Source organism: Pelophylax lessonae (assembly GCF_965119305.1).
Source record: "Pelophylax lessonae genome assembly, chromosome: 2".
Taxonomy (NCBI): Eukaryota; Metazoa; Chordata; class Amphibia; order Anura; family Ranidae; genus Pelophylax; species Pelophylax lessonae.
Genome location: NC_138769.1, coordinates 582941730 through 582965055, shown reverse-complemented (window position 1 = coordinate 582965055; position 23326 = coordinate 582941730). Strand labels below are relative to the sequence as shown.

The following is a 23326-nucleotide window of genomic DNA, read 5'->3' as shown; positions in this document are numbered from 1 at the left end:
CAGGCCATCCTTCCTGGGGGGCTGCAGAGCTCTGTGAGCACGATCCAATTCTAGTTTGTGTTTTGGGATCTTAGGAATTATATCCTTTATCAGGTTCTACACTGTCTCAGAGATATTGGTGAATGTTTCAGGTATGCCCCTGATTCTGAAGTTATAGCGTCTGCTGCGATTTTCCAAATTGTCAATTTTTTGCAATGTAGCTTCCAATTGGGTATGGAGTTCCTGCAGTCTGTCAGTGTTCTGATTAGTTCTAGTGATGGTGTGATCGAGTTTTTGTTCGATCACCTCTATGCGTGACCCAATATTGATCAGGTCTGCCTTAATTTCCCCTGTAATTCTGGTGGCAGGGATTCAGTGGAGGCCAGGGAGACCGGAATAAAAGTGGGGGAGTCCATGCAGGAGAATGAAGAAACACTCGAGACAGCTATATAGCTCTTATTTTGGAGTGGTGTGGCTGGGATGGGCGCAGGAGAGGCGAGCTGCGCGCCGTCCGCCATTATGGCGGATCCGGGCCTACCTTGCTCCACCGAAAAGGAGTCCGCGAGATGCCGGCGGGCCGTCCCTGAGTACATGGAAAAATGGTCTCCACTGCTGGAAACTACCTTTCAGGGCGCTGGCGATAGCTTAATGAAGGCGATGGGGCCAGATGATAAACGGGGCGGGACGGAGCTCCCGAGCTAATCGTCCAACTCAGGGGCTGCCGCTCATGCGCCTATCGTCCAAGGTCGATTTTGTTAAGAAAACGGTTACAAGCCGCAAAGGACCGCTACCTTCACCATCATTGGTGGGGTCCTCTGATTGAGAGAATGATATGGTCGCCACGGACGCCCCCCTACCTGAGGGGTCGCTGTCTTCGCAATCGGATGGTGAAGAGGACCTGTCCTTTTCAGCTGCAGCACGGGAATGTGCTTTGGTGGAAGCCCTGATTGTTTCAGTAAGGGAAACTTTGAAAATGGCAGATGAGCCCTCGCTGGCAGGGACACAGGTGTCTTTTGGCTTCTGCAGGACCCAAAAATCAGGCAAGGTTTTCCCTTGTCCCGAGAATTTTCATGATATAATTAATGACCAATGGTGGCGCATCAAGCACGTGCTAGTCATGCATAAGCGATTTAAATGCCGTTGTCCCTTTGCTGAGACGGTTTCCAACCGATGGGCGGTACCACCTAAGGTGGATCATCCTGTTTCCAGGTTGAACAAATCTACTATAGTGCCTGTGGAAGATTCCCCGGTTTTTACCGATCCGGTGGACAGGCGGGTGGAATCCTTTTCCCGCCATCTTCATGTGTTGGTGGGTTATATCCTGAAACCGGTTTTTGTGTCTGTTTTGGTGTCACAGACAGTTACGGATTAAGTGAAGGTTCCGAAAGGGAACTTTGATTCTGACATAGTTCCCCCGGAGCTGATGGAACTTATGGACCAGATGGCCCAGGCCCTGGTGTTCCTGTGTGATGCGTCCTTGGATGTGGCTCCGCTGGTGGCCAGAGTGTCGACTGTGGGGATTGCCTTAAGACGCATGGTTTGGCTGAAGAGCTGGTTGGCTGACTAGGCTTCCAAGAAGGCCTTAACAGATCTTCCTTTTCTGGGAGAGCGATTATTTGGCAACTCGCTGGATGAGTTGATCAATGGTCTGACTGGTGGGAAGAGTACTCTTCTTCCTCAATCCTCCATTAGGCAAAGCACCCCCTAATAAGCGGAGACCTTCCTTCACCGCTCATAGACGTTTTTTTCGTGCCTCCGGGATGCAAGAAAATGGTAACCCATTCAGAGCTAAGAAACCCTGGGGCAAGCCCAAGACCAGTCAGTCTGGTTCTGTGGACAAGTCCTCTTCAGCATGAAGGGAGTCCTCACCCTTTTCTGGGGTGGGGGGGACATCTGCGCTTCATACAGGAACCCTGGATTTCCTTCGTTCCAGACAAATGGGTTCACTAACTGATTTGTTCCGGATGCAAGATAGAATTTCGGTCCCAGCCGGCGGACAGGTTCTTTCAGTCAAATCTTCGACTGTCTCCGGATCATTTGAAGGATCTCCGGGAGGCTGTGCAGGATCTCCTTGCTCAAGGAGTGATTGTGCCGGTCACTCCGCAGGAACGCTTTTTAAGGTTTCTATTCAAACCTGTTCACGATGCCCAGAAATGAGGGCTAGGTGCATCCAGTTCTGGATCTCCAGGCTTTGAACTGCTTTGTGCGGGTGCAGAAGTTTTGAATAGAGTCCATATGGTTGGTGGGGACATCTTTGAATCTGAGGGATTTTCTGGCCTCCATCGATATCAAAGATGCGTATTTGCACGTCCCCCATCTTCAAGGGACACCAGCGATTCCTCCGCTTTGTGGTGGCAGAGGAGCATTTTTTTAATTTGTGGCGTTACCCTTTGATCTCGCCTCCGCTCCCAGAGTTGTTACTAAGGACCTGTCCTCGGTGTTGGCCTTGTTATGTCAGAAAGGGATTGCGATCTTGGGATATCTGGACAATCTCCTGTTACGAGCAGACTCTCACTCGGATCTGTTGGGCGACCTCTCAATTACAGTTCAGACCCTTAAGGAATTCGGGTGGACAATCAATTTCAGAATAATCTGCTCTATCGCCTCCATACGGGTCAGTTATCTGGGGCTGACTCTAGACGCCTGGCTGAAGGTCTTTCTTCCATTGGAAAAACTTCAGAAATTGCAGGGAGCGATCAGGTTAGAGGAGACCATCGGTCTTCTCTATGGACTTGCATGACAGCCCTGGGTCTGATGGTATCGACCTTTGAGTCGGTCCCATTTGCTCAGTCTCACTCGAGGCCTCTGCAAAAATAGATTCTTGCAAAATGGAACAGGGATCCTCGGTCGTTGGACCAGAAGATACGTTTGAGTCATCTCATGAGGTCTATCCTAGTGGATCCAGTCTCCAGCTTTGTGTCAAGGCACATCCTTCCTTCCGCTGTTCTGGAAGGTGGTCGTCATGGACGCCAGCCTGTCAGGCTGGGGTGGAGTGCTGGGGAAGCTCTGTGCCCAGGGGACTTGGTCGTCAGAGGAGTCTTCCTTGCCGATCAATATTCTGGAGCTCAGAGCGATCAAGCTTTGCCTGTTCCACTGGATGAGTCGGCTACGCGGTTCTCCGGTTCGGATACAATCAGACAATGCAACGGCTGTGGCTTACATTAATCATCAAGGGGGCACCAAGAGTGTCCTGGCGGCCAAGGAGATGGCCGAGATTCTGGTATGGGCGGAAGACAATGTTCCGGCTCTTTCCGCAGTCCACATTTCGGGTGTGGAGAATTGGCAAGCGGATTACCTGAGTCGTCAGGTGATGGATCAAGGGGAGTGGTCCCTTCATCCCGAGGTGTTTCATCTCCTGTGTTCCCGGTGGGGGACTCCGTAGGTGGATCTGTTTGCATGTCGCCTCAACAGAAAAGTCCAGAGGTTTGTGGCCAGGTCTCAGGATCCTCTGGTTGATGCCACAGATGCCTTGGTGGCTCCTTGGAACCAGTATCGGCTGATTTATGCCTTCCCTCCACTCAAACTCCTGCCAAGGTTTCTTCGCAGGGTGGTGGTGGAAGGAATTCCAGTCATTCTGGTGGCCCAGACTGGCCTAGTCGGTTTTGGTACGCGGACCAAGTAAAACTGGTCGTCGATCCTCCGTGGAGACTTCCTCTGGGGAAGGATCTGCTGTCCCAGGGATAGATCTTCCATCCTGCTTTACGGTCACTGGCTTTAATGGCGTGGCTGTTGAAAGCGAGGTGTTGAGGGGTAGTGGTCTTTCTGACTTGTTGATTCCTACACTTTTGAAGGCCAGGAAGTCAACGGCCAGGAAGATCTTTCATCGTACGTGGAAATCATACATTTCCTGGTGTGAATCGCTGCAGCTGCACCCTTGCTTGTTTTCTTTAGCTAGGGTTTTGGCCATTTTACAAAAGGGGGTTGAGCAGCGTTTGGCTTTGGGCACTATCAAGGGCCAAGAGTCGGCCTTGGCCATTTACTTCCAACATCCCTTGGCTTCTAATGCCCTGATTCGCACTTTATTCAGGAGGTGCGTCATCTGGCTCCCCTGCGGAGATCACCGTTGCCTCCGTGGGATCTCAATCTGGTTTTGTCCATTCTTCAAAAGCCTCCTTTTGAGAACATTAGGGAGATTTCTCTGCTTTCTTTATCCAAGAAGGTTGCCTTTCTGGTGGCAATTACTTCTGCCGGCAGAGTTTCTGAGTTGGTGGCTCTGTCCTGTTGTTCGGCTTATTTGGTGGTCCACAGAGATAAAGTGGTACCTGACCTAATCCGTCTTTTCTTCCTAAGGTGGTGTCGGATTTTCATCTCAATGAAGACGTGCTGCCTTCTCTATGTCCTAAGTCTCAGCATCCCAAGGAAATTGCCTTGCATTCTCTGGATATGGTTCGGGCGATAAGGGTTTATCTGGCGGTAACTAAATCTTTTAGAAAATTGGACTCTCTCTTTGTTCTTACCGAAGGACCTCGGAAAGGTTTGGCTGCGTCTGCTGAGACCTTTTCCAGATGGATCAGGCAGACGGTTGTTCAGGCTTATTCACTGAAGGGTCAGGTTCCTCCTTTACCTGTGAAGGCGCATTCTACTAGAGTGCTGAGTGCCTCTTGGGCTTTTCGCCATCAGGTCTCCGTAGTGCAAGTTTGTAAAGCAGCGACTTGGTCATCTGAGCACACTTTTACAAAATTCTACAAGGTAGATTTGTTGGCATCTTCGGATGTTTCCTTTGGCCACAAGGTTTTGCAGGCTGCTGTTTCATAAGAGTATCGTTTATTTCTCTTTAGGATTTTTTTCTTTCATGGGTGAGGTCCTGTTGTTCTGGTTGAGCTTCTTGTTACCTAATTGGCTAGGTTTAGCCTTTGGAGTTTACCTTTACTATTTGGTTGCGTTCTCCCCACCCCTCATGCCTACACTGTTTTTGGACGTTAGGGCTGTGCATCTTCACTTACCTCACGATTCGATGCGATTACGATTATTAGGGTCGCGATTCGATATGTTTCGATTCCGCGATGCATCACGATGCATCACGATTACTGCCCAATGCCCATGCCCAGCCCACTGCCCAATGGTTTTCAAAACGTTATCAAAAAAAACAAACAATCAAGCAGTCACAAATAAAAGAATCCTTTTTATTTTCATTTGCTTCAAAGGACATTTTCCTGGACAATGTCATGGCCTGCAAGCCCTGCATACTTTAGTGCACTTGCACTGCAAACATATAGGAAGGTCTGAAAATGCAAACAGCATAGCAGAGACAGACAACAACACTAGTATTTTACTAGAAGTAACAGTAAAATTTGTAAAAAACTGTAGTAGTGCAGTTTACTGCTTCATAAAATAAAATATTAATATAAGCAAGGCCTACCACCATTTAAAGTACAACTAAAGGCCAAACTTTTTGGATTTTGGATAAAGTTTGGCCTATAGTTGTACTTTAAGGCAAGCCAAGATAGAAGCCAGCCAGCCAGCCAGCCAGCCAAGCTAATATTCTTGTGAAAATGGTCATCATAAATTCCCACAAAACATTATATATAAATCCTTTTATGTGAATATGCATTGCAATAAATTCCAGGTGTGCCATTACCTGTCCTCTACAAAACAGAGCACTTCCTGACTAGTAGCAAACATCAAGGGTGAACCTGGCAAAGAAAGGTTTGGCATTGCAACACTGGTACAACTCAAGGCATATAGGTTAGGTCAGGTTTGTGTGTATTTGTGATCCAGTAAAGATTTAATCAAGGTTTTACGCTTCAATGTATGATTGATTTAATCTTTCAAGGATGTCCTTTCCTGTACCGTGGCTGCCTGGCTTGCCTTCAGTTGTCTAGATACACTTTTAAGTTTAGTATTTGTTTGGTTGAGGGAACCCCCTACACTTGCTATTGCTACAGAGTACAACAGACCAGCAGACAGACATGCGTTGCAATAATTTACAGGTGTGTGCCATAACCTGTCCTCTACAAAACAGAGCACTTCCTGACTAGTAGCAAATATCAAAGGTGAACCTGGCAATAGTGCACTGCTGGATAACTTCCATGTTCACCGTGATGTTTGTTTCCCCCTGCAACTGCCAGTCAACTCAAGTGAAGTGAGTTGATGGCTGCTAGAGGGGAGTTATACAAATATAAGCTTAAGCTTAAATAATTGTCAATTCACTTATGTGAATGGACCATTTTTGAAAACACGCCATTCTCCATCTCTCCAGTGCTAGAAAAGCTGTAAAAAATATAAAATGTTCCAGGTTCACTGCGAGTGTGTGTGTGTGTGTGTGTCATGACTACTCAAAAGCTTATACGCAGCCTCATCAGCATCAACTCAACACACACACACTGTGTGTGTGTGTGTGTGTGTGTTGAGTTAATGCTAGAGCTGCGTTATAATCTCTTGAGTTGTCACGACAGTCAGTCAGTCAGTCACGTTACAGAAAGAAAACTTTACCTGCACTGCACTGAGCAGCACTCTACCATGTCGATTACATCTGTAACTGAAGCCAAGCTAGCCAACAAGCCACCATTAGAGGAAGGAAAATCCTTGAGAGAATAAATTGTAAACTGAAGCTTAACCTTGAGGAAATCCTATGGGGGTCACATTCACAAACTCACAAATATAGTATATTACACAAGAATCCACAATTGGTGTTTGTGATCCAATAAGATAAGATTTACTCGAGGTTAAGCTTCAAATGTACAAGTTATTTCTCTCAATGATTTTCCTTTCTTTAATGCTGCACCGTGGCTGGCTTGGTGTCAGTTGTCTAGAAGAAAATACACTTTAACCACCTCCCACCCGGGCCATTGTAGATATACGGCCGGGTGGGAGTCTCGTCCTTCTGAATGGACGTTCCGGAACGTCCTTCAGAAGGAGAGAGATCACGCCGCCGCGGGCACGCGCAGCGGCGCGATCTCGATGTGCCTGTGTCCCTAGGACACAGAGCAACAAGACTCGGCAGGAGGGCCCTGTGATTGGCCCTCCTGATCACATGACGGCTGTGACCAATCACAGCCGTCATGTAATGTCAATACAGCCGTTGTAACGGCTTCGATCTCTTCTCCTCCTGACAGATCCTGTCAGTGAGGAGAAGATCAGAGGATCGATTCTGCAGCCGGGGTGATCAGTGAGTATTTCTAATTACTCACTGATTACAGGGGGGGTCTGTGCTGGTAATCAGATGATTGATTACCAGTGCAGCCCTGGGGGGAGGGGATGCCACTAGAGCCACCAGGGATGCCCACCCATGACCACCAGGGATGCCCACCATGGCCACCAGGGATGGCAAACAGGGCTCAGAGAGCCTGCCAGTGGTGCCCCCCTATCAGTGCTGCCCACCAATGCCATCTATCAGTGCTGCCCACCAGTGCCCGTTATTGCCATCTATCAGTGCCGCCCACCAGTGCCCATTATTGCCCATCAGTGCCCATCAGTGCCGCCCATCAGTGCCACCCATCAGTGCCCATTAGTGCCGCCTATCAGTGCCCATCAGTGCCACCCATCAGTGCTGCCTATCAGTGCCCATCAGCGCTGCCTATCAGTGCCCACCAATGCTGCATATCAGTGCTATCTATCAGTGCCACATATCAGTGCCCATCAGTGCTGCATATCAGTGCTACCTATCAGTGCCCATCAGTGCTGCATATCAGTGCCACCCCATCAGTGCCACCCCATCAGTGTCTCCTCATCAGTGCTTGTCAGTGCGGCGTCATCAGTGCTCATCAGTGCAGGAAAAAACGTATCTATTTACAAAATTTTATAACCTAAACAAAAAAACTTTTTTTTTTTCAAACTTTTCGGTCTTTTTTTATTTGTGCACCAAAAAAGAAAAACCTGGCGGTGATCAAATACCACCAAAAGAAAGCTCTATTTGTGGGGAAAAAATGGCATAAATTTGGTTTAGGTACAGTGTTGCATGACCGCGCAATTGTCATTCAAAATGCAACAGCGCTAAAAGCTGAAAATTGGTCTGGGAAGGAAGGGGGTTTAAGTGTCCAGTATTGAGGTAGTTAATATTATTTATTTGGTTGAGGGTAAAATGAACCCCTAGTACTTGCCTAGACACTTTTAGTGTGAAGCAACGGAACGGATTATGGATTGGAAATGGACACATTGGACAGGACAATCTTCAAAAACAAACCATCAGTGCTATAAAGCTATAAAACAAGACTGGTGATGTGACTGACTGGTGACTGGCGGCAGACTGAATTAGTAATTACTAATTCATTAAAAACATGAATTAGTAATTATTTCAGTGCTTAGCATTTGGGAACATGTAGGTTTTTCTGTAAGAACACTAGATGATCCACATGCTCAGGTTTAAGACTGCTTCTTTTCGCTGTTATAACATCTACTGCAGTAGAGAAAACCCGCTCTGCAGATACACTTGTACCTGGGATACACAAGTATTGCTTTGACAGCTGAGAGAGGAGGGGGAATATGACCTCATGCTCACGCCACCATTTTAAAGGGTCCTCACTGAGAGGCAGAGGTGGGGCTTTACAATATTTTTCCATTTCGTCTTCTGCCTTGGCATAGGGGGTCTTAGGTTCTATTGCACCATCAGTGAAAGACTGCCCCAGCAAAGTCATGAGCAGCGATGTTGTGGCCTTTTTTTTGGGAGGAGAATGGCTGTCCTCAATGGGTGTTGTTTCTTCTTCCACAGTTGCTTTTTCCCTAGGCACTTCATCCACATTTGTCCTTCTATTAGATGTAATCTGTGTGTTTGAACAAAAGATAATAGTATAAGAAGAGCTGAACGGACTAAGAGTGTGATTCATTGATGAGGTGTGGGAAACTGCACGGTAATCCATACCATACAGTTCCACTTCCCACACTGCATCAGTGAATCAGGGCATGTTATTACACAACACAATGTAGCTGAGCTTCTAGCTGTCTGTCAGGAAACATGATGAAATTCTAATTACCTCCAAAGATGCAGCCTCCTCAGTCACTCCTCTGTATATCTCCGATCTCTCCTCCTCTGTGAGAATAAAAGGCAGTCCTTTAAAGCGAGGATCCAGAGCAGAGGCTGTATGAAGGATCTTCTTCTCTGCCTCACTGCTGTACCTCTTAAGGAGATCTGTTTTGATTGCATTCTTGATCTCATGGGTGATGGGTGTGTCTCCCATGGTGTCTGTCATGCTCTGGAGCAGTTGTGCATTTAGAGGGGCAATGAGAGACACTGTTGGGTTGCTCTCTTCTGACATCAGCAAGGTTGCATCCTTCATTGGCTTTAATGCACTCACAGCGTCCTCTGCATTTGACACATCTGTTTCATTGAGAGTGCAGAGATCAGACTCTCCTTTTCTGACTTCTGGAGACAGCAAGGTGGCACAAACTGCAGGTTGTTGTTCTAAGAACCTCTCGACCATGTCATATGCGCTGTTCCATCTTGTTGGCACATCAGTTATTAGCTTATGATTCTTCAGGCCCAGACATTTCTGTTTCTCTTTTAGACAGTGGCTTGCTCTAGTGCTGCGATGGAAGAATGTGGATATTCGTCGCACTCTGGCGAGAAGCCTGGAGAGCGTGGCCCCTTTCAGTGCCCGCTGACATGCAAGATTGAGTGTATGGGCAAAACATTTAACATGAGGAAATTTACCAACTTGAGCTGCAACTATCATGTTCGCCGCGTTGTCGGTCACAAGCACTACAGATTTATCAGACAGCTGCCATTCTTCCACAACATGAGACAGTAGCTCTGCCAGATGAGCACCTGTGTGAGACTCATAAATGGCTCTTGTTTGCAACACATGTGACAAGACCTGCCAGTCCTTAGTAACGTAATGTGCTGTTATTGTAACATAGGACTCCGTTGTGACTGACGTCCATGAATCACACATTATTGCGACTCGACTGGCTTGGTTCATTGACGCAAGTACCTGAGCTTTGGTGTCGTGGTAGAGTGCAGGTATAACGTTTTCTGTAAAGTGCCTGCGTGATGGGATCTTATAACGTGGCTCTAGCGTCTTCACAAGGTAGCGAAACCCGGCGTTGTCCACAACTGAGTAAGGCCGTAGGTCCTTGGCGATGAAAGCTGCCACAGCTTTGGTTAGTTTCTTCCCTTTTTCTGAGTTGGGCGGATAAGTTGACAGTATGGCATCAATTCTTGGCTGATCTGGGTCTAGCAGTCTTTCCTTGGCAGTGGTGGCACTGCTGGTGGCGACAGGTGTTACTAACTCAGAGTGAAAACGGCTAACATGGTTTCTCAAGTTCGTAGTATTCCCTAGGTATTTAATTTTTGTGTGACAGGCTTTACATACGGCGTGTGTCTTGTCCAACTCACGCTTCCCTGTGTGTTCGTAAAATCCGAAATGTGCCCAGATGTTTGCTCTTAAAACGCTAGGTGCATTTTTTATCTCTCGATCTTTTTCTCCTTCTGCCATATTTACCACCATACTACCACGTATGTGACGGAGACGGATGATGTAAGTTGCCAAACTCTGTCAGTGTTTAAAAAAAAAATGAAAAAAAAAAAACTTGTAAACTAAGCCGCAACAAATCAACCAAGCAACATCTTTCATAAAATATGACTGTCTGTCTGTCTGTCAGACTCCCTTCCTTGCATGCACTGAGCCAAAACCCCCGGGGCCCCCCCTTACCCCACAGCTGCCTGTGACAGTGACAGAGACCCCCCTCCCCCCACAGCTGAGCTGACTGCAGCCTGACACACTGACATAGACCTGGGTGGATGTCCCACACCTTCACCAATCCCCCACAGCACTGACAAACACTTGAGTGAGAGTGAGTCCCCCCCCTTACCCAGACCCCCACACTGACAGAGACCTGGATGTCCCCCACACCTTCCCCAATCCCCCACAGCACTGACAAACACTGAGTGAGTCCCCCCCTTGCCCAGACCCCCATAGCTGACTGACACTGACAGAGACCCCCAGGCCCCCACTGACACTGACTGACCCCCCTGGCTGCCAGACTGCCACAGCAGAACAGTAGCCCCGGGCCCCGACTGACCGTCCCCTGTCCCAGGCCCCCCCCCATCACAGACATCCCCCAGAGACACAGACGAGAGACCCCCATGAATGATTACACAATTATTTGTTCGGACATACCTGCTGTGTGACTGTGTGGGTTGTTGTGCACTGCATTGCAGAGGAGGACAGGTGCTGTGCTGCTCTCTGGGCTCTGTGGCGGGCGGGTGGCGGCTGGGCCTCCAGGGCCTGTCGGCTACGGTGAGGTGAGGTAAGGCTGGCGGCGCTGGCTGGCTGCGATGGGGACGCACTTGGGGCTCCTCGCTCCTGTGTGTGGACTCACTGGACTGGCGGCTTCTGGCTTGGATGGCTGGCTGGCTGGCTTCTAGGCCGCAGGTGGGACGCCGATACACGCGGGGGATGTCTTGCTGCGCCTCGGCCCGGGTCAAAGAGGCAGAAGGGGAGGGGCGGAGCCTTTTTCTTAAGCTCCCGCCAATAACCCACCAATCAGCTGCCGATCCTGCGATCTTGTGATTTTTTTTTTCCCTTGCGCGATAGGGCGTGGCTGCGGCTGATGACGTCATTTCGTATAATCGATTATGCCGGCAGCCCGCATCGATGCAGAATCGCGAAGGGTCGAATCGCGATGCATCGATCTTTCGATTATATTCCCCAGCCCTATTGGACGTCCCAATGGTCTAAGAAGTATGAGAGCTGCGTCTGTCAATGGATGATAGAGAAAATTGAATTTTTGTAAGAACTTACTCTAAAATCCTTTTCTCTTGAGTCCATTGACAGACGTAGCACCTGCCCCTCTGTTATGGGGATGGTTTTGTGTCTTCTTTCACTGCTTGCAACAAAACTGTTTTGCTGGAGCAGGGTGTGTGGGGTTATGCCTATAGGGACAGCCCCATGGGTGTGGTGAATTGCTTTTTTTCCCTGCCTAGTACTACTCCTGCAGGGGGCAGCATAACCCAATGGTCGAAGTATGAGAGCTGCGTCTGTCAATGGACTCAAGAGAAAAGGATTTTATGGTAAGTTCTTACAAAAATCCAGTTTTTGTTAAGTGGTAGTAAACTCTTTAAAAGAAGAAAAAAAAAAAGTTTCCCCCTCCAAAAAATTTTATAATGTGCTGGTATGCACCACCTACTAGCGCATTATCTCGATAGTCTGGTCAGACCGAATACATAATAAACAGGCAAAAAATTTGGGGGAGCATACCCATGTATTTCCAAAGCTGCTGCAGCTATGAACCAAAGGACATGTATATTAAAAAAGAATAGCGCGCAAATGCAAAAGAAATTACTACCAAATCTGAAGAGAGTCCATAAATAAAAATGGGGGTTTGGTCCCACCATATGGCCATATCGTGCTCAAGCCCACTACTGCGTCAAAGTACCCCATTATCAGTGGGTCCTACACTATCCATGAAAAAGAGATGAATCCAGCCTTTCTAACCCTTGGAGATAATACTCCTTGCTGGGAGAGATGTGCAAATGCACTACAGGGGACTCCTCCTATATCCACTTGATGGTGGACACTGATTGAGTACAGGTGTGTGTGGGGGTGGGGAGGGCTGCTCAACCTCGATAGTCTGGTCAGACCGAATACATAATAAACAGGCAAAAAATTTGGGGGAGCATACCCATGTATTTCCAAAGCTGCTGCAGCTATGAACCAAAGGACATGTATATTAAAAAAGAATAGCGCGCAAATGCAAAAGAAATTACTACCAAATCTGAAGAGAGTCCATAAATAAAAATGGGGGTTTGGTCCCACCATATGGCCATATCGTGCTCAAGCCCACTACTGCGTCAAAGTACCCCATTATCAGTGGGTCCTACACTATCCATGAAAAAGAGATGAATCCAGCCTTTCTAACCCTTGGAGATAATACTCCTTGCTGGGAGAGATGTGCAAATGCACTACAGGGGACTCCTCCTATATCCACTTGATGGTGGACACTGATTGAGTACAGGTGTGTGTGGGGGGTGGGGAGGCCTGCTCAACCTCGATAGTCTGGTCAGACCGAATACATAATAAACAGGCAAAAAATTTGGGGGAGCATACCCATGTATTTCCAAAGCTGCTGCAGCTATGAACCAAAGGACATGTATATTAAAAAAGAATAGCGCGCAAATGCAAAAGAAATTACTACCAAATCTGAAGAGAGTCCATAAATAAAAATGGGGGTTTGGTCCCACCATATGGCCATATCGTGCTTAAGCCCACTACTGCGTCAAAGTACCCCATTATCAGTGGGTCCTACACTATCCATGAAAAAGAGATGAATCCAGCCTTTCTAACCCTTGGAGATAATACTCCTTGCTGGGAGAGATGTGCAAATGCACTACAGGGGACTCCTCCTATATCCACTTGATGGTGGACACTGATTGAGTACAGGTGTGTGTGGGGGGTGGGGAGGGCTGCTCAACCTCGATAGTCTGGTCAGACCGAATACATAATAAACAGGCAAAAAATTTGGGGGAGCATACCCATGTATTTCCAAAGCTGCTGCAGCTATGAACCAAAGGACATGTATATTAAAAAAGAATAGCGCGCAAATGCAAAAGAAATTACTACCAAATCTGAAGAGAGTCCATAAATAAAAATGGGGGTTTGGTCCCACCATATGGCCATATCGTGCTCAAGCCCACTACTGCGTCAAAGTACCCCATTATCAGTGGGTCCTACACTATCCATGAAAAAGAGATGAATCCAGCCTTTCTAACCCTTGGAGATAATACTCCTTGCTGGGAGAGATGTGCAAATGCACTACAGGGGACTCCTCCTATATCCACTTGATGGTGGACACTGATTGAGTACAGGTGTGTGTGGGGGGTGGGGAGGGCTGCTCAACCTCGATAGTCTGGTCAGACCAAATACATAATAAACAGGCAAAAAATTTGGGGGAGCATACCCATGTATTTCCAAAGCTGCTGCAGCTATGAACCAAAGGACATGTATATTAAAAAAGAATAGCGCGCAAATGCAAAAGAAATTACTACCAAATCTGAAGAGAGTCCATAAATAAAAATGGGGGTTTGGTCCCACCATATGGCCATATCGTGCTCAAGCCCACTACTGCGTCAAAGTACCCCATTATCAGTGGGTCCTACACTATCCATGAAAAAGAGATGAATCCAGCCTTTCTAACCCTTGGAGATAATACTCCTTGCTGGGAGAGATGTGCAAATGCACTACAGGGGACTCCTCCTATATCCACTTGATGGTGGACACTGATTGAGTACAGGTGTGTGTGGGTGGTGGGGAGGGCTGCTCAACCTCGATAGTCTGGTCAGACCGAATACATAATAAACAGGCAAAAAATTTGGGGGAGCATACCCATGTATTTCCAAAGCTGCTGCAGCTATGAACCAAAGGACATGTATATTAAAAAAGAATAGCGCGCAAATGCAAAAGAAATTACTACCAAATCTGAAGAGAGTCCATAAATAAAAATGGGGGTTTGGTCCCACCATATGGCCATATCGTGCTCAAGCCCACTACTGCGTCAAAGTACCCCATTATCAGTGGGTCCTACACTATCCATGAAAAAGAGATGAATCCAGCCTTTCTAACCCTTGGAGATAATACTCCTTGCTGGGAGAGATGTGCAAATGCACTACAGGGGACTCCTCCTATATCCACTTGATGGTGGACACTGATTGAGTACAGGTGTGTGTGGGGGGTGGGGAGGGCTGCTCAACCTCGATAGTCTGGTCAGACCGAATACATAATAAACAGGCAAAAAATTTGGGGGAGCATACCCATGTATTTCCAAAGCTGCTGCAGCTATGAACCAAAAAGACATGTATAAAAGAAAACCCCCACACACACCTGTACTCAATCAGTGTCCACCATCAAGTGGATATAGGAGGAGTCCCCTGTAGTGCATTTGCACATCTCTCCCAGCAAGGAGTATTATCTCCAAGGGTTAGAAAGGCTGGATTCATCTCTTTTTCATGGATAGTGTAGGACCCACTGATAATGGGGTACTTTGACGCAGTAGTGGGCTTGAGCACGATATGGCCATATGGTGGGACCAAACCCCCATTTTTATTTATGGACTCTCTTCAGATTTGGTAGTAATTTCTTTTGCATTTGCGTGCTATTCTTTTTTAATATACATGTCCTTTGGTTCATAGCTGCAGCAGCTTTGGAAATACATGGGTATGCTCCCCCAAATTTTTTGCCTGTTTATTATGTATTCGGTCTGACCAGACTATCGAGGTTGAGCAGCCCTCCCCACCCCCCACACACACCTGTACTCAATCAGTGTCCACCATCAAGTGGATATAGGAGGAGTCCCCTGTAGTGCATTTGCACATCTCTCCCAGCAAGGAGTATTATCTCCAAGGGTTAGAAAGGCTGGATTCATCTCTTTTTCATGGATAGTGTAGGACCCACTGATAATGGGGTACTTTGACGCAGTAGTGGGCTTGAGCACGATATGGCCATATGGTGGGACCAAACCCCCATTTTTATTTATGGACTCTCTTCAGATTTGGTAGTAATTTCTTTTGCATTTGCGCGCTATTCTTTTTTAATATACATGTCCTTTGGTTCATAGCTGCAGCAGCTTTGGAAATACATGGGTATGCTCCCCCAAATTTTTTGCCTGTTTATTATAGCGCATTATCAAAGACTTATCCTAAAACTAAGCCCTCCAACACTACAGTGGAGCGCTGTCCCCGCAGACAGGGCTCCCATCTTCACCTGGTCTTCCTTTTGGGTTTGCGGGCTACAGTCGCTTGAATGGTCGAGCTGCGATGATGTCCCTCCCACATATTCATGCAGGAATCTCCACCACGGCACACAGCTCTAAAGGAATAGCACGGGTATGCTGTTCCTTCAAAGCGCATGCCCTGGTGACGTCTCCGGCTCCTGCTCGCTAGAAAATCTCCTAAATGGTGCATGTTTGGGAGATGTTCATTTTACCTACAGGTAAGCTTTATCATAAGCCTACCTGTAGGTTAAAATAGAAAACTAGAGTTTATTACCACTTTAATAAAGCAAAGTGTTTGGTGAACATCTGAAAGTTGGGATTGGTAGATACCCTTTCTTTTTTGCTACAGGTTTGAGAAGTTAGACATCACACCAAAAAGTGCCCAGAAGTTGAAACCAGTTTTGGAGAAATGGTTGAATGAAGCAGAAATGAGGAACCAAGAAGGACAACAAAATCTGATGGAGTTTGTGGGTGGTGAGCCATCCAAAAAACGCAAGAGGCGTACCTCTTTTACGCCACAAGCTGTGGAAGCGCTAAATACATACTTTGAGAAGAATGCCTTGCCCACTGGACAAGAAATAACAGATATTGCTAAGGAGCTTAACTATGACCGTGAGGTGGTGAGGGTGTGGTTCTGCAACCGACGTCAGACTTTGAAAAACACCAGCAAGCTTAATGTCTTTCAGATCCCTTAGAGAATGAAATGCATTCTCTTTACCATCACTAGGCACTAAGCACTTCATCCTCTCCCTATATACCAGGTCCCTGAGACATTCACTTGTAAAAGCACTTTGTGGCTAAATTTATGCTTTATGCATACTGTGGCCAACAATTCCTTGTACATGATCCCTCTCCTTGTAGCTTTTTTATATGAAAGAAGTCTGGTGGGGCAAAAGGTAAATAGCCATCTTTGCTGGATGACTCTGGTAATATTGTTCCACATATTTTACATACATTGATTGTCTATAGAGCCAAATCGATTTCCCTCTGTGGTGGGAAATACTTTGCTGACATTATGGTTCAAAAGACATTTTAGGTTGAAGAATGAGAGCAACTGTTGTCAGAAGGCATTAATGTAAAGTACCACCTCCAACAAAAGTAGTATGTATCTGTCAGAGTCCAAAGAAACCAGCAAAGCTTTGTTATGCCATAGAGCCCCATTTAATATTTCCCATTTTAATCCACATTTCTATAACTTATTGTAGGAATCTGACAGTACATTGTTCACATCTTACTGCATATATGCCAGAAGGTTTTTTTACATTATTACCTCCCCTATTTTACATGAATATCATTGGGAGGTGACATCGGATGCATTTTGTATTGCTGTTATAAATTTGATTGAGTTTTTTTTGCAGTTGGTGCTTGTTTGAACAATTCTGTTATCTAACCTATTACAATTTTTAATGGTATGGTATATGTTATAGTATTCCTTATGCAGTGTAAGGCAGTTTTCCAAAAGTAGTGTTAAGTCATTTTATTTATTCTTGAAATCCTGCATTTCTTCCACAAAAATGCTAGGATAGTATTGTTTTCAAATGCTATGATTCATTAATGTTTACAAAGTTGTGGGTATCGTCTTATCAAAAATATTTTCATTGTTAAAAAGTAATCCCTTGAATGCTAAAACAGAACTTAAAACAAACAGGTAAACACAAAGTTGGAATGCATTCGAACCATATTACCTGACCGACCAAAAATGTAATTGTGTTCAAAGTCTTGGGATTCTGCAACACCATATAGCCATAGAGTGACACTACGATTCAGAGCTTGCAGCTTCTGTGTTGTCTGCATTTGTTTTCTTTTTAGGCTTTTTCCCCATTTGTTTTCACTTATTCTCCAAATAACACATCGTTGAGTAGCTACATTTAATTCACCACTCTATAGAGGGAGCTGTGGTTGCCCCCAAGCTGGTCTTTAAATATAGCTCTATTATATGGAAGTTGATGGGATTACTGATTTACATTATATAATCAGTTTGTTTTTTCTTTCCGCTCAGCTCATAGGAAGTGACAAGGACTGCATTTCTGGCAAGGCAAACATGTTCTCTACTTGCTGAAAACGTTCTTATCCTCAAAAACAACTAATGCAGCCACCACATCTAAGAACTGATAAACAGCAGTGTATTACATTTTTATTCTTGGGATTAGTTATTTTTAATACAACAGATTTCAAGTAATAGAAACTTTTTAAATTAATACTTAATTATACAAAAATGTGTTATTTTTTCTTATTTCCTTGGAGAATCTAGCTCTGTCAAGCTCCAGCCCTTCTGGTCCTATTCTGAAAGAAAGAGAAAGGAAGAAAAGAAGTTCCCCTCAGGGTGGGACTATAACGACCTACAGGTACAAGTCAAATAGATATTAGGTGAGGTATTAAAATTTTTTTTTTTTATTTAAATACTCATTATAATATCAAAAACATAATGGTGTGATGGCAAAATGACATAAAGAAATTGGTATTAAATTGATTGTAGACACAACAAACTGGCAAAAGGCATATATAAAACATGCATGGCTTGATATGCGATACAGTGGCTCACAAATGAGTATATGCAATACAAGGTGAAACCCAACACGTTTCGGAAAGATATTCCTTCTTCAGAGGTATCAGATGTCTTGAAATCACGTAAAATGTTATAATTGATCAAAATAGTCAGTATGCTTTGTTTAGAGATATATAGAAGTTTGACGAATATTAGTTCAAATAGTATTCGAATCAAACATGACCAAATATAAGGCCAATGAAGGCCCAGATGATATACTTACATTATCAAAGCCAATGGAAAATCTAACAATCAAGATTTTAAAAGCAAAGGACCAGATAATTGGCAGCAGCGAAGAGAAGGTGAACAAAGGAATGTGGTCCCAGGGTTTCGGCCGCAAAACAATCTCCCCAACAAGATCCGAGACCCCAAGCAAAGCCAGCATATGGGGGTACAACCAGATTGGATTAGAGACTCTGCTAAATAAAAATCAGAAAAGAAAATCAGAAAAAACAGTGCGGCTGAAGACCTAGGAACAAACTTGTTCTTCCAGATCATGTCACAAAAAAAAAAAAAAAAAAAATGAACTTATGTATATGTATGTAAACACACAATCCCACATATACATGCATATATGCATACACACACACACATGCACACACATACATACATACACACATGCATACATACACACATACATACACACATTCACACATGTGTCCGCCCCTTCAACGTGCCGGCTGTTGGTGAGCGTGGGAGAAGATGCCGACGTCATCTGTCGGCACCTCCTGCGTGCTTGCATGCAGGGGATCCATTGCCCCTGCATGGCCAGCGGGGGACAATCAATGAGACTTAAAGCAACAATGATTCTCAGCTGAGGGGGACTAATTAACCACTTGTCGACCGCCGCACGACTATCTACGTCGGCAGTCAGCCCCGGCCATGCAAAGTGACGTGGGTCTACGTCGGCACTTCCCGCCGGTCCTGTGCGCGCTCCCCCCCCCCCCCCCCGCCGCCGCCGATGGCTCGATTGGGTTCAGAACCGATCAGTCATCAGGTCCAGGCCAATCAAATGTCACTCTAAGCCTGTGAAATGTAAACACAGGCTTAGAGAAGATGTGCCCTCCCCTCCCAACGTCCTTTTTGGATCCAGCGTGAGAGGAGAGCACATCTAACTGTGAGTATTGCACCAAGCACACCCACACACAGGTAGATAGGCACATTTAACCCCCGATCGCCCCTCCCGATTAACCCCTACAGCCCCTGACACAACACACACTGTATACAGCATATAGCATTTTCCTATATACCTGTATAAGTGTGATTTGTGGTCAGGTGTAGCGCTTGCGACCCCCCCTTTTCCACTTAAATTACCCCCCACCCCACCCCCCCCAAATAAAGATTTAACCCCCTTATCCCCCCTGATCACCGCCAGTTAACCCCTACACCGCTGTCACATTCAACACTAATACAAACGTAATATACAGTGTTTTTGTATTTTTGTATTAGTGTGATTGTGATCAGAATTAGCGCAGGCGACTAAGTTTCTGTCCCAAGAAGGTTTAGGGTCCCCGCCACCCCTCCAATAAAGATTTAACCCCCTGACCCCCCCTGATCACCCCTACACCCCCTGCCACAACACACACCGTATACAGTATATAGCATTTTACTATATACCCGTATAAGTGTGATTTGTGGTCAGGTGTAGCGCTTGCGGCCCCCCCTTTTACACTTAAATTACCCGCCACCCCCCCCAATAAAGATTTAACCCCCTGATCCCCGCCAGTTAACCCCTACCCCCATCACATTCAACACTAATACAAACGTAATATACTGTGTTTTTGTATTTTTGTATTAGTGTGATTGTGATCAGAATTAGCACATGCGACTAAGTTTCTGTCCCAAGGAGGTTTAGGGTCCCCCCCACCCACCCAATAAAGATTTAACCCCCTGATCCCCCCCCTGATCACCCCTACACCCCCTGCCACAACACACACTGTATACAGTATATAGCATTTTCTATATACCCGTATAAGTGTGACTTGTGACCAGGTTTAGCGCTTGCCACCGTTTCTTTTATCCGTAGGATACCCGCCACCCCCTCCCAATAAAGATTTAACCCCCTGATCCCCCCTGATCACATCCAGTTAACCCCTTCCCCCCTGTCACTTTGCACACTAATACACACATAATATACTGTTTTTACTGTATTTTGTATTAGTGTGATTGTGACTTGAGGTTGCGCTAGCAAGTTAGTTTCTATCCCAAAGGAGGTTTAGGGTCCCCGCCACCCCCCCTCCCCCAGATCCCCGGCGCATAGTTAGAAATAACCCCTTGATTACCACACACGCACGCACATACACTTACATTACTAGTATAGTGTTTGAACAGATCAATATCTGATCTGATCAGAACTATACTAGCACCCATGGGTGTCCGCAGAACTTTTTTCAGGAGGGGGCAACATTTTAAAGTCAACCATGCTCCACGCCCTTTTCAGCAATGTCACGAAGGGGAGGGGCTTAGTCATTATTCTTATTTTGAGTATTTAATTTTAAAGAGCAAACAGCAGCATTTATTTTTAAAGCATTTGTTAACCTAAAAAAATAAAAAAAATTATCTTGTTCCCTTAAAGCATGTTATACAGCACAGTGCTTTGCTGTAAAATTTGGCCCCTTCTATCACCTAAAATACCTGGCTGATCCTGCCTTGCTATATCCTCCCCTCTGTAAACTGACCACGGTATACCATGGCGGCTGAGTCCTGACACTGTGGTCAGTTTAAGTGCCTCCATCATCTGCAGCCCTCCGGTCCTCCTCTGTCCTCTCTCCCCCCTCCCTCCCTGTCTGTCTTCTCCTGTTTCAGTGCCAACCCCTCCCCTCCTGCTGCTGTAGTTTTAAAGTTTCCTATCCTCTCTACTGTCTGTTTAATAATTCTGTGTGCTCTTGTGTCTGTGTTTTATAAAAAATAATCCATTCTTTACAAGTTTACAGGGTGCCAATCCCCGCTCATGTGACCCGCTGCCTCTTTCCTCCTCTCCCCCTCCCCTCCTCCCCTCCTCCTCCCCTCCCGACTGACATTGGTGTGGAATCCTCGGCCCCGCCCGCTGCAGGCAGCTGTCAGATGGGGAGAGGAGAGAGCCGACGGGTCACGTGAGCCCTCTGAAAACGTAAAGAACAGCTTTTTTTAAAAAACACATATACAGACACACAGGCACACAGGATTATTAAACAGACCAGACAGGATAGTATGAAGTGGCTTAACAATCACTTGAAAGGGGGAAGTTGAGATTTCGGGGGGGGGGGCATTTGCCCCCCCCCCTGCCCCTACCTGCGGATGCCCATTCTAGCGCCCCCATAGTTTAGGGTTCCCAAAACGCGGTGTTTGCACGATCAGCACTGATTCCTGCCAGCACCTGCATTTAACCCTTTCACCCAGGCAAGTGTAGTAATCAATAGATTACTGTCACTTGCAAAAAAACACAACACACAAAACCGCTGTGTTAGCAGAGTCAGGCCTGATCCCTGCTAGCAGTAGCAGTTTTTTTGGTAGCACTTGAAATATTTCTTGACAACCAGGTGCTTTTATTACCTGTGAGTCGCACCACTGTACAGGTAAATTTAGTTACCAAAATGACCAAACGTTTGTACAGTGATGAAGATATATATAGTATAATGACCATGTCAAGTGAGAGCGATGGGGAAGCCTCACTGGCAGAATCAGGGTCAGTATACAAACCAGATGACAGCAGCGGCTCCCTGACAGATAGCTCCGACGACAGATGGGTCCCTGTTAGACCCTGGGGTACCCGACCCCATTCTGGAGTTGTTGAAATGCAGGAATCGCAGGGTGCTCGTATGGAGCAGAGTGAGGGTACTAGTGCCGCTCATCCTTCTGGCGACCTGGCAAGCGCCAGCGGCCTAGTACACCCTGGACCTAGTACAACCAGCACTGCAGTATCACCTGGTGACGTGGCGAGTCCCCTAAGTGCAGTTGAAGCTGGTGCGGTGGCTAGCACGAGTAGTGGCCCACAGCCACCGCGTATTCGAAGACAGGCCCGTAGAGCCCATAGTGCCCTCCCTGATGCGCTGGCATATCCCAATTGGCAACCCACTGATTCTACAGCGCCAGTACTTCCCCCATTCACTGCCCAACCTAGAATCCACGTGGAGACAGCTGGTTTTACGCCCCTGAACTTTTTTGAGCTGTTCTTCACGGAAGATCTTTTCAGATCTATTGTGGATCAATCAAATTTATATGCACAACAATTCATCGCCGCCAACCCAAATTCGCCCCTTGCCAGACCATTCGGCTGGAAACCTATAACGGTTTCCGAATTTATAATCTTTCTGGGCCTTTCCCTCAACATGGGCATAACCAAACAGAGTGAATTGCGGCTATATTGGTCCACTAGCCCACTTCACCATATGCACATGTACTCTGCCTCCATGTCCAGGGCGAGATATGAGCAAATTCTGCGATTTATGCATTTCAGCGACAATGAAATCTGTCGTCCTCGGGGAGACCCTGCATATGATCGGCTCCACAAAATTCGGCCCCTCATAGACCACTTCAATCAGCGGTTTGCAGCCTTGTTCACCCCTGAACAAGTTGTCTGTGTTGACGAGTCCCTGATTAAATTTACTATCCGCCTTGCTATGAAACAGTACCTCCCCAGCAAGCGTGCCAAGTACGGGGTCAAGCTGTATAAATTGTGTGACAGGGCCACAGGTTATACAGTTAGTTTCCAGGTCTATGAGGGAAAAGATAGCTGTGTGGAGCCCCCCAACTGTCCAGACTACATAGGGAGCAGCGGCAAGATTGTTTGGGTCTTGGTGTCGCCCTTATCCGGAAAGGGGTACCATTTGTACATGGACAACTTTTACACAAGCGTGCCACTATTTAGTCACCTGCTCGAATTACAAATTGGCGCACGTGGCACCATGCGACCTAATTGCCGGGGCTTCCCCCAACGGCTTGTAAATTCCCGTCTTAGTCGGGGGGCGAGGGCCTGCTTGAAAACGGACAAATTGCTTGCGGTGAAGTGGAAGGATACACGGGATGTTTATGTTCTGTCCTCCCTTCACGCAGACATGACAGTCCAAATCCCTACGGCAACTGGCGTTATGGAGAAACCCCTCTGTGTCCACGAATATAACCTTAATATGGGAGGGGTGGACCTTAACGACCAGCTTTTGGCGCCGTATTTAGTTGCCCGTA

At 46.4% G+C, this 23326-nt stretch overlaps 1 protein-coding gene across 1 annotated transcript in view; it reads left to right on the top strand.

Annotated features, from left to right (window-relative positions):
* The window catches only part of POU6F1 (POU class 6 homeobox 1), a 220988-nt gene extending 203583 nt beyond the window's left edge, over nt 1-17405 (top strand). The window contains exon 10 of the mRNA XM_082247200.1: nt 15971-17405. Coding sequence (XP_082103326.1) covers nt 15971-16316 — 346 coding nt within the window. The 3' untranslated portion in view covers nt 16317-17405. The remainder of the gene's footprint in view (nt 1-15970) is intronic.
* The last annotated feature ends 5921 nt before the right edge of the window (nt 17406-23326 follow it).